This window comes from Lycium ferocissimum, unplaced genomic scaffold (genome assembly GCF_029784015.1).
Source record: "Lycium ferocissimum isolate CSIRO_LF1 unplaced genomic scaffold, AGI_CSIRO_Lferr_CH_V1 ctg17630, whole genome shotgun sequence".
Lineage (NCBI taxonomy): Eukaryota > Viridiplantae > Streptophyta > Magnoliopsida > Solanales > Solanaceae > Lycium > Lycium ferocissimum.
In genome coordinates this window covers 2,210-15,006 of record NW_026717317.1, presented here as the reverse complement: position 1 = coordinate 15,006, position 12,797 = coordinate 2,210, and the positions used below count along the sequence as shown (strand labels likewise).

The 12,797-nt window shown below is 43.5% G+C and overlaps 1 protein-coding gene across 1 annotated transcript; it reads right to left on the bottom strand.

Annotated features, from left to right (window-relative positions):
* Positions 1 to 9,565: 9,565 nt before the first annotated feature.
* On the bottom strand, positions 9,566 to 10,243 carry LOC132042749 (uncharacterized). Its single transcript, XM_059433278.1, has one exon. The coding sequence runs from the start codon at positions 10,241 to 10,243 to the stop codon at positions 9,566 to 9,568; it is 678 nt and encodes a 225-aa protein (XP_059289261.1).
* Between the last annotated feature and the right edge of the window lie 2,554 nt (positions 10,244 to 12,797).

Here is a 12,797-nt window from a genome sequence, read left to right as displayed (position 1 = left end):
GGCATGATATTCCTCCTTATCCAGGAATTCCCTAAATACCGAAGAACTAGGAGTCTACGTTCATGAATAGCCATATGGGATAAAGATAAGATATATATTAGTAGCACGATAATGGTGACGGTGAGTCTATGACCATAAGGGGCTATATATGTATATGGTAAAGAAAGAAGGTGAGACACGAGTATGACAAGTGATGTTGACGAGGTAAGTCTATAGAATCCTAAAGTGAGATATGATGCCCACGAAGTCAAAGATTCTAAGTATGGTTCCATTGGTGCTTCTTCTTATGTACACTCACCTTAAAATGTTAGTCCCTTCAAGGTGAGATACGATGATTTGATTAATCCATAATGTTATCGGGGTCCCACGACCTTATGTTACCCCGACACAGCTATAGTCGCCTTCAAAGTTCCAACGTATGTCTTGATGATATAATGTATGTTTGATGATATATGTGTATATATATATATATATATATAATGGTGCTAAGTTATGATAAAACCATGGTATAATTATAAGATAATTAATAATCACAAATCTATGAAATGTATGATGATGAGTATATGATGATATGATTCCACCGTGCCTAATTGGCCGGACACGATAAACACTAGTGGGCTGCGTGCGACTACACCACGCCTGGGAGGCCAGACATGACCACCACTAGTGGTTTGCATATGAGGGTTGCCGCTATGATTCCACCGCGCCTAGAAGGCCGAACACGATCACCACCAGTGGGCTGCGTGTAACTACACCGTGCCTAGAGGGTCGGGACATGACCCACCGGGTGGGCCGCATTTACGGTTACTCGGACGCAGGTTAACGGTGACGATGTATGTATGATACGATGATGTATGTATGACATGATGATGCATGTATGATAAGATTATGTATACGCTATGGTAGCTCATATGATATGCTACGTATAATGTATGTATAAAATGTATCCATTCGAAGGTTATGCCCTCATCCTATGTCTTATGACTTCTTTATTATATTCATTTCATTCATGTCTTACATACTCAGTACAATATTCGTACTGACGTCCCTTTTCTTTGGACGCTGTGTTCATGCCCACAGGTAGACTGATAGACGGTGCAGATCCGTAGGAGCTATCAACAGATTTACAGGAGCCCTCCTTTATTCCGGAGGTGCTATTTTGAAACAGTATTTTGTGTACATATATTTTGGGCACGACGGGTCCTGTCCGTCCATATGTTTAGTATTCTAGTAGAGGCTCGTAGATACGTACATGTGGGTAGTATGGTCTCACAGTCCTTATGTATATGCATGTATATATTATTTTGATAGCCGCAGGGCTTATGTTTATAAAGGTAAATATGTTTTAAATGAAAGTCATTTCTTTGATTATGAATGGTGAGAAATATGAATGAAAGCAAGATGAGCGACAGGATGAGTGGTGTTCGGGAGTTAGTCCCGGATACCCGTCATGGCCCGTAGTCGGGTCGTGACAATATTTTTCCATATATTGCTGCAAATGCCAAGTCCTCAGAAATTGAAGCTGTCGCAACTCTTTGGCTGCAAGTTTCCAGCGTAGCACACTCCTCATTGGACTCTGCCTCAACATCATCTTCAGGTAATTATCCTCATATCTTCCTCCCTCATATTCCCTCATCCTCACATCCTATTATTGATCATTCTCCTTTTTCTCCCTTATCTCCTTAACAAAATTTATCACCCCCCATCCTCTATATTACACCTCTCGTTTTTGTCGCAAGAAAGTCCTTGGTTTATTGGTAGCTTATACCCATAGTATGGAGATCCGCACCCAAGTTTTTGAGATCTTAAGTACCTTATCCCATGTATACCGAAGTATATGCATGTGTTCCTTACAATACGATAGGATTAGAAGTTAAACGAATCGAATCGACGCAAGTCGGAGCGACTCAAGAAAGTCTGCAGAAACCAGTCGCCTTTGACGGGTCATCGACATGTCAACGAGCCGTCGTTGGGCCCCGTTGATGAACTGCCACCTCTAAACTTTCAGGTGGCAGGTCGACGGAGCACGTCGACGAGCCATCGTGTCACGACCCAACCTAGGGCCGTGACAAGAGACCGGGCTTACCCTGTCTGAGGACTCAACCTTTGCTACTTACACTTGGAAATGGCGTTCAATAATTTTTTTTTTTGAAGTTCTAGATAAAATACTAAAGTCGAGATATAACTCAAAACGCCTTGAAACGTACCAACATATATACACATACATAAATATATACATGGCATAGGACAAGGCGGGTCAAGAGGCTACCGCTACTTCGTACAATAACATAGTGACCGACAAGAACAAACAAGACCCATAATACCCACGCCGTTCGTCACGTCTAAAAGTACAACTTGCAGAATATATACACAAAATTATACCAAAATAAGAACAGCCTCCGGAACGAGTGGAGTTGTCCGACTTCTAGAGCTGAATCCCCCTAAGTAGCCGGATCGCCAAGTCGCGTCCCTGTACCTGCGGGCATGAAACGCAGCCCCCGAAGAAAGGGGGTCAGTACGGAATATGTACTGAATATGTAAAGCGAGGATAAATAATACTACCGCGCAATCTAGGAAGGAAGAAGTCACAATCAACCCAATATCTGCAGCCTTCGCTAGAAGAAAACATAAATAAATACACAAAGCCCTAAAACAAGCTTTAATAAACAATCACAATCTAACTAACGCTTTCAAGGTAAGTAATACAATACATCACACGCGCCGCTTCCGGCGAAATAATGATAGCCCCTTCGGGCAGCCGCTTCCGGCTCGATACAACAATGGCCCCTTCGGGCAGCCGCATCCGGCCCAATATCAACAATGGCCCCCTTCGGGCATTGCCGCTTCCGGCATAATAATGATCACGGCCCCTTCGGGCGTATTAGTAATGATAATGTAAACGTAAATAGTAAATGAAATGAAATAGTAAAACCCCGCACCCCTTGCGGAGTGGTTTTGGAAAAATAGCACACTCAGGCATAAGCCAAGGCCATAGCGCGCCCAGACGTAAGCTGAGGTCATAGCACACTCAGGGATCAGCTGAGGCCATGGCTCACTCAGATACAAACCAAGGCCATAGCACACTTAGGCATAAGCTGAGGCCATCGCACCCCATTCGGAGTGGTTTTGAAAAGTTTAAATAATAAAACCTCGCACCCCACTTCGGAGTGGTTTTCTTTTAAAAGAAGATCAATTTTATGTCTCTTTATACAAAACTAGCTCTTTAATTATTGTTCCAAATAGAGTCAAATGAAGCAATACACAAATCTCGGATCGTGGGCCCACCTCGGGTCAAGTCGAGGCGGCGAACATGAATTACAAGGATTAGGCTCCCTAAGGCCATCCATAAAGGTTCCGGAGCGATTTGGACACATTGGCCATCGTTACAAAGGTTTAAGCATACTTTGACCAAAGATAAGAATTTTAGTTCAATTGCGCTGAATGAATAGTACTCAATTTCAAACTCGGACTTCTATGAATAGAATAACCCCCGAGGCTCAAATCCAAACCTAGTTCACCTAAGACATGCCAAAGGAAGGAAAGGGTTAGCTTTACATACCTTGATCGCGTCTTACGCTCGTCTGAGCTCCACTCCCGTTTCTACCAAAATCTACAATTGGTCATAATTACCAAATATAAGTTACAAGCTTTTAAGAACTCAAGTTTAGATCCATATTTGCCTACCGAAATTTCGGCAGCATTTCCCCTATAAATTCAACATCCCCGAGCATCAAACTCGGCTTAAATGACAACAACCAATCCAACAACAACATCAACAACACCAACAATCACTACAATTCACGATATAACACAACTAATCTTTTTTTCAACATAAAACTATAGCTTCCATTCCGGCTTCACCTTTCCCACTTCATGTCAACATTCTCATAGCCATTTACTAATCCAAACCATTCAAATACAATTCGGAAACATTTCATATCATTTCTACAAAATATTCGCAACATATACTACATATGCAAACTTTCCAACAAAGCCATAACGCATCCAAAACTTTTAATCTTTAACGTGCATATTCATAGCACATTTCCATCTTTCAATTTCATCAACAATCATCATAATTTGCATTTTAACAATTTCATTCCATACTAACATAAAACTAGAATAAAATCACATAATTTCTACAACAACTTAACAATGGATTTTTCATGCCAACTTAAACCATTCTCTTTTCATTTACTCTCCAAGGATACAACAACACAATTAATACACTAAATAAATTCAACCCATCACCCTTCACTTCATGGCACCACACGGCCACATGGCCATAACACTCACACACACACACACGGCTTGTACACCACACACACCCAACAATTCCATGATTTTCATGCAACTCTAATCACTATAACACATATACTCATTCCATAACACAAAAACATAGAATTCTTACCTTTTCCTTCAAATTTCCACTTTTCGCAAACGGAGGTTTCTTGCTTAACTACTTATACCATGTCGAAGAGCACTTCAAACTTGTTAAGAATTCGAGAAGGAAGAGATTTTTGAATCAAAGACTAAGGCTCCAAATTTTTTTCTTTCTTTCTTTCCTTTCTTTCTCTCTCTCTATGGCCGAAGGCCTTCTTTTTTTTTTTCTTGATTTGTTTCCTTTCTTTTTCTTGAAGTTTCTTGAAACTAATCCCCTTATATAAATTAGCACATGGAAAATTTCCATGGGCTTGGGCCATGGCACCTTGGCCGGCCACCCCTCTCATTTGGGCCTTGATTTTTCCTTTTTTTTTTTGGCCCAACAATTCGTCATGAATTCTATTTTAAAAATTCCCGGAACTAACTTCCAAAATTCCAAGCTTGCCCTTAGGCCTTGTTCAATGTTCTCGTGTCAATATTTCTCATGAGCAACTTATGTGCTAAATAAAATCAAAATATGGCCTTACTCCTTACAAGTCACATCTATGTCCGATTTTCCCGAATGTGCAAAACACGGGATATAACATCCTCCCCCCCTTTAAAACATTCGTCCTCGAATGTTAAGTGAACCTTATGAGGTCTTATAAATAAGCGGGGAGGTTTATTTTTGTGGGTAGCACATATAAATCATTTGCCAATCAATATAACGAATTCGCTAACGTAGATTACCTGGTGGTGCATCCTGTCGAGCCTCTGGATCCAGTCTCCCCCCTAGCGCAAAGATACGATGTGGCCCCGTACTGGAATCAGGTGCTCTACCTCTGCCCCTACCTCGACCGGAGGAAGCCTGGGGTCCTGTCTCGGGGGCTCTCACCGAAGGTGACGATGCTGCTGCCGAGTTTCCAAGAACAGTATGGCCCACTCCTTGTGGACACTCTCTAGCATAATGCATCGGATCACCACAAGTATAACATACGCCACGCCGACATCGCCCTACGTGGCGTCTCCCACAAGTCGCACACGGGGAGGGGGCATCACCTCCCCGTCCCGACCCCGCCCGCCGCCGGGAGCTCGACGCATAAGGAAAATTTTGTCTTTGCCTAGAAAAAGCCTCCCCTACCCCGCCGAAATCCTTGAAAACTGCGAGGATGCGCTAGACTGGGGTCTGCTTTCTCTGGTGGAGCCTTTATTCTGACCCTCCGACCTGGCCCTCTTAGGCTGACCACTATTCTGCCCTGAGATAGCCTCTCGCTGACGCTTTCGATCTTCTGATCCCTGGGCATAGGCTTGAACACGAGCTATATCCATACCCGGCTGCATGGAAACTGCCATACAAGCCTCCTGTAACTCCGACTCTAATCCCCTCACATATTGATGGATTCTATCCTCCATATTCGCACAATAGCGGGGCATATCTCGCTAAAGAATCAAACTCCACACTATATTCCCTAACGGACATGCTACCCTCGCCGCGGTTAAGGAACCGGTCAACTCTTGCCCGCCCAATTCGGGTGGCATATGATGGCGCAAGAAGGCATCCGAGAATTCTCGCCAAGTCGGCGGAGGGGCATCCCTTCCTCCGGATAACTTCCACGACCGAAACCAATTAATTGCTATACCTCGTAGCCTATAAGAGGCTAGCTCAACGTACTCGTAGCCGATGCCCTCATTATATCCAAAGTACGCCGCATACCCGATATCGAGCACCCGATACTTGTACCGAGCACCCCCTATCATATGTCTTGTTCTTATTACTAAGTGGGCCGTATGAACACTGACATTTTTTTTTCTTAACAACATCGTCGATAATAGCATACATGTAGACGAGTAGCAATATCAACTGTACTGACATATCATATGGCGACAAAGACAACTAGGCTGTGAAACATCCGACTGTACATATCTGTCTACGAGCCTCTAAACACGATACATATAATTACAAGTAACTGACTTTGCTGAGTTCAAATATATACATAAGGGTAGTACCCAAAATAGAAGCTCCGAAACAACTGGAGCGCCTCTCGATGTGCAGCTGAAAAGCTCCTAGGGGTCAATCCCGTCAACCTGTCGACCTGCGTGGCATGAGACGCAGCCCCCGAAGAAAAGGGGTCAGTACGAGCAGTGTACCGAGTATGTAAGCCATGGAAATAATACAATGAAACATGTAACATATGAGCAGTAACAACATGTGAGAACAGAGATCATATGACGGTATAAAAGGATAATCTACCGTAAGTGCCATTCGGGATGTCATGCTTACTTATACATACTTTTGTTCAAAACATTTCGTATCATATACATGTGAAAATAACAAGTCATGTCGCCGAAATACGTCGGCTTCCCACATGTGTCCCGCGTCCGGCATCCCGCGTCCGGATGGAATTACGCCACCGACCAGTGTGGCAATGCGTCTATAGCGCAACAGTATCCATTCCCCAAAATTCCCCATTTTCATATACATATCATATACATGTCATATACATATCATATAAGCAAGATGCATAAGAACCCAAAGAAAGTCATGTGTCTATCGGGGTGACGTAAGGTCGGTAGCCCCCGATTACCTTATGGAATAACCACGGTCACTTCGTCTCACCTTGAAAGAACAAGCATTATAAGACGAGACTAGCAATGAATAGCAACACCACAAGAAAACTTAAAACAGGATTATAAAGTTTCAATAAAACAAGTAATGGAAATCCGGTATGCACGTATATCGAGACTCGAGTGACAAACATGAAAACACGGTCATTATGTCCCATTGGGTCATCCACGAAGGTTTCAAGACATTTCGATTTCAATTCCAAGGGTTTCGGACGTTTGAACATCACTTTACTTTAAAGCACAAGTTTTGGGTTCAATTCTACTGAATGAATAGTGAATAAGTTTAGGTGTCGTTTCCGAGGGGTAGGACTTTTCCTGAGGGTCGGATTTTGCCCTATACTAACTAGGACATGCCAAATGAAGGAAGAGGTAGGCTTCACATACCTTTTACGCTTTATCCACGTCTCCAAACTCAAGCTCCAAGTTCGCCAAAATCTACAAATTGGTCATGTTTACCAAACATGATTAGTGCCTTTAGACTTGAATTCTTAAAATAACACTTGGCTACCGAAATTTCGGCAAAGACCTCCTCTATAAATACTCCACTCCACCAAGTTCAACTTGGCCCATTTCAATCAACAACAATCCGGGAATTCAACCCGGCCAAACTAACAACCAACAATACCAACAACAATATAAGCAACATCAACAATCGACTAAAACGCATTCTAGCGCAAATAGTCTTATTTTCCAAATAACTCAACAACTCCAAATCCAACTTTACACTTACAATCCAATATCAATATGTTCATATTCACATACTAATTTAAGGTCATTCAAACATAAACCAAGGGCATTTCAAACTATATATCCAATATTCAACAATTCCAACAATTTCCATACAATTCGATATAATTTAATACAATATAATTCGCATACTATTCCAACAATACCATCAACATACTACTTACCCACATCTTCCAATTTATGAAACAACAACAACATTTTTTTCCTTTCTTCAAATTCAATCACAACAATCCAATTTTCATTCCTCCAAACCATTAAATCTTTATTTTAACACCATAGAACCTATCATAACAACAATTTCCATTCTAAATAAAATCAATTCATCACACCTTACCATAACCTAGCATTCGGCCAAGCCACCCCTTAAACATACTTTTCATGAACTTCCATATTTTCCATACACTACAACAACCAACACAACACAACACAACATAACATAACATAACATATACTACACCTACACGGCCTAGCCACACACACACACACACACTTCCAACACATGAATTTCATCCATTTTCATACTCCACAACATGCATAAACACTCCTAACATACAAAAGAGGAATTAAACCTTACCTTTTCCTCAACTTCTTCACTTGCCTAACTCTTGGCAACTTGTATGATTTTGAACCTTTCTTGTTCCAACAACCACTTCACCTTGTTGTGCACCCTCTACTTGGTAGAAAATGATTTATGAAGAATTTTTGCAAATTTTTCTTGAAATTTCCTCTATGGCCGAATGGCCCTTGGAGTTTTTCTCCTTCTTTTCTTGTTCTTCTTTTCTTGAAAACTCTAGGGAATTAAGATGAATTAATCATCTTTCTCTATATATATATATAGTCCCTTCCAATAGCAAGCAACCATATTGCCCCTTAACTTGGCTTGAAATTATTTGGCCATGCATGGCAAGTGGGGTCCACGGCCTAAGTGGCCATTTTCTTGAAATTTCTAGCAAATTCCCTCTTTTTTCATGACAAATATTTTCCTTCGTTCCAAATTTGCCCCTAGCCTTTCGCCATATTTCCATGAGTCGTTTTGCAAATTTACCATTTTACCCCTGGCCTTTCTTATTATTCCAACTTTACAATTTTCCATAGGCGACTTGTGTCACTTGCCTCGACTTACCCGAGGGTACAAAATACGGGATGTAACATCCTCCCCCCCTTTAGAACATTCGTCCTCGAATGTTGAACTGGCCTTATAGGGGTTACTACATCTCGGGGAGGTTTCCTTTATGGTTGTCGTACACAATTACCTAACACGCCCGTTCGGATACTTGGTTGACTTATACTTTCTTGTTATCCTCTTATTCACAACATTCCCAACCACTATTTAAACGTACCCTGATTCTAGGGCTGTACTATACTTGTTCCCTTTTCACCGCCCCGGTTCTAACTCGGTCTACGTAACCTCTATTACGTCTCCAGTCATCCCATATACTCTAATACCATCTAGGCTACCTTAACTTCACATTTGTCCTCTATCTCTATACTTATGAAATTTTTGGGATACTTCCCAGGGGGTCACCCATCATGGAATTGCTCCCATTCCAGCACGCTTAACCCTGAAACGTTATCGTATTCTGGTATCTTAACGCTAACATATTCGCATCCACTCTCCCGCACGGCTTTGTCACGTAATCCAGGGCAGGTTAGAGTACTAGTAACTTTCGACACGCCTTCGGAACGTATTTTTCTCTTAGTTACCATTTTAGCCCCCTCGGCCCTTAATACTCACTTCTTGTCTATACGTATAACTACCTTTCGTTCAGGATTTTCGGATTTTCATCAGCAATATAAAGAATGACACATGACGGTATAGAGTCTAGATCGATCACATATGTACTTTATAAAGGGATGCCAATAGGGTACCTGTAGCTGCGTCCTGGGAGGGCTCAGGATCCTGCTGTCTCGTAAGTGCAAATATGCGGTTCTGGGGACCGCCTGTACTGGGTGTTCCCCCTCTGCCTCGACCACGACCGGCTAGGGCCTGGGACGTCTGTCCGGGAGGGCGCACGGTCGACGACGAACCGATAGCGGATCCGGCGGGCTGAGTCTGATCTCTTCCGGTCCTCCGTGGGCAGTCACGCATCAAGTGGTCAGTCTGACCACAGACAAAACAAGCACCTGTGTCAAGGTAGCACTGCCCAGAATGTAGCTTGCCACATCGAGTGCACCGCGGTGGGGGTGGCCCTGTCCTATTTGACTCCGCTCTATACTGGGACCCTGATGCTCGGGCACTCTGATCCGGTTCTGGATACCTGGAATGCTGCGGTGCCTGTCCCCCTCTATACTCACTCCTGGCCCCAAATGATCTAGCTCTTTTTCTGGGGCCCCTATCCGAATCACGCTCGTTCCTCCGTTGCTGGTACTGTTCCTCCAGGTTTTGGGCGTGGGCCTGAATGCGTGCAATAGTCATCCCGTCCTGGAGTGAGGCCGCTGCGTCTTTGGCCAAATGTGGCCCTAGCCCTCTTACATACTGGTGCACGCGATCCCCCATATCTGCCACCATAGCTGGGGCATACCGGGCTAATGAGTCAAATCGGAGGCTATATTCCCGAGCACTCATATTTCCTTGTCTGAGATTCATGAACATGTCAGCTCGGGCCCGTCGAACCTCTGGTGGCAGGTAATGTCGCAGAAATGCCTCGGTGAACTCTCGCCAGACCGGGGGAGGCGCATTTGCTCCCCTCGAGGACATCCAATTATTATACCAGTGAACCGCTATATCCCGCAATCTGTACGAGGCCAGCTCTACTGACTCGGTCTCCGAAGCATGTATTATCTTCAGCGTCCTCAACATTTCATCCAAAAAGCTTTGCGGGTCCTCCTCTGGTTTCGATCCATAGAACTCTGGAGGATTTAGGGAGATGAAATCACGGGCTCTGGCGCTCGCCGCCCTTCCCCTTGGCCCGTATCCCGCCGCCGAGCTTGTGCGGCGACTAACCGGGTCGCGCAATTGGATAGCTTCGTTACCCGCCGGCCCGCGGCCGCCGGTGCCCGCTGGAGCTCTACCCTGCTCTGCTGACACAGGGGAAGCAGGAGAAGCCTCGTTGTGGGACTCGCCCACCTCTACTTCCGCTGGTGGCTCCTGTTCAACTCTTCTCCCAGCCACCCTCTTGCCCTTCCGGGCTGCTGTAACTTTCCTCGTCACCGGCATTACTGAAACCATAACGCAGGATTAAGAAAGAATATAGAAACCGGTAACATAGCTCTATCGCACGATCTGGAATGCAAAGAAGGTCATATTTCCTAAATGCCCTGCACCTCCCGTTTATAAGTATGGCGCGCTACACACCCATAAACAGACTCTACCGGACACGGCTCGTAGACAAACCCTAGGACCGACCGCTCTGATACCACTTCTGTCACGACCCAACTAGGGGCCGCGACGAGCACCCGATACTTGTACCGAGCACCCCCTATCATATGTCTTGTTCTTATTACTAAGTGGGCCGTATGAACACTGACATTTTTTTTTTTTTCTTAACAACATCGTCGATAATAGCATACATGCAGACGAGTAGCAATATCAACTGTACTGACATATCATATGGCGACAAAGACAACTAGGCTGTGAAACATCCGACTGTACATATCTGTCTACGAGCCTCTAAACACGATACATATAATTACAAGTAACGACTTTCTTGAGTTCAAATATATACATAAGGGTAGTACCCAAAATAGAAGCTCCGAAACAACCGGAGCGCCTCTCGATGTGCAAAAAAAGCTCCTAGGGGTCAATCCCGTCAACCCGTCGACCGCGTGGCATGAGACGCAGCCCCCGAAGAAAAGGGGTCAGTACGAGCAGTGTACCGAGTATGTAAGCCATGGAAATAATACAATGAAACATGTAACATATGAGCAGTAACAACATGTGAGAACAGAGATCATATGACGGTATAAAAGGATAATCTGTACCTGTAAGTGCCATTCAGGCGGATGTCATGCTTACTTATACATACTTTTGTTCAAAACATTTCGTATCATATACATGTGAAAATAACAAGTCATGTCGCCGAAATACGTCGGCTTCCCACATGTGTCCCGCGTCCGGGCATCCCGCGTCCGGATGGAATTACGCCACCGACCGGAGTGGCAATGCGTCTATAGCGCAACAGTATCCATTCCCCAAAATTCCCCATTTTCATATACATATCATATACATGTCATATACATATCATATAAGCAAGATGCATAAGAACCCAAAGAAAGTCATGTGTCTATCGGGGTGACGTAAGGTCGGTAGCCCCCGATTACCTTATGGAATAACCACGGTCACTTCGTCTCACCTTGAAAGAACAAGCATTATAAGACGAGACTAGCAATGAATAGCAACACCACAAGAAAACTTAAAACAGGATTATAAAGTTTCAATAAAACAAGTAATGGAAATCCGGTATGCACGTATATCGAGACTCGAGTGACAAACATGAAAACACGGTCATTATGTCCCATTGGGTCATCCACGAAGGTTTCAAGACATTTCGATTTCAATTCCAAGGGTTTCGGACGTTTGAACATCACTTTACTTTAAAGCACAAGTTTTGGGTTCAATTCTACTGAATGAATAGTGAATAAGTTTAGGTGTCGTTTCCGAGGGGTAGGACTTTTCCTGAGGGTCGGATTTTGCCCTATACTAACTAGGACATGCCAAATGAAGGAGAGGTAGGCTTCACATACCTTTTACGCTTTATCCACGTCTCCAAACTCAAGCTCCAAGTTCGCCAAAATCTACAAATTGGTCATGTTTACCAAACATGATTAGTGCCTTTAGACTTGAATTCTTAAAATAACACTTGGCTACCGAAATTTCGGCAAAGCACCTCCTCTATAAATACTCCACTCCACCAAGTTCAACTTGGCCCATTTCAATCAACAACAATCCGGGAATTCAACCCGGCCAAACTAACAACCAACAATACCAACAACAATATAAGCAACATCAACAATCGACTAAAACGCATTCTAGCGCAAATAGTCTTATTTTCCAAATAACTCAACAACTCCAAATCCAACTTTACACTTACAATCCAATATCAATATGTTCATATTCACATACT

What these genes read in the sequence shown, in the direction of transcription:
- LOC132042749 (XM_059433278.1), bottom strand. Translation starts at nt 10,243, where the DNA reads ATGGTGGCAGATATGGGGGATCGCGTGCACCAGTATGTAAGAGGGCTA.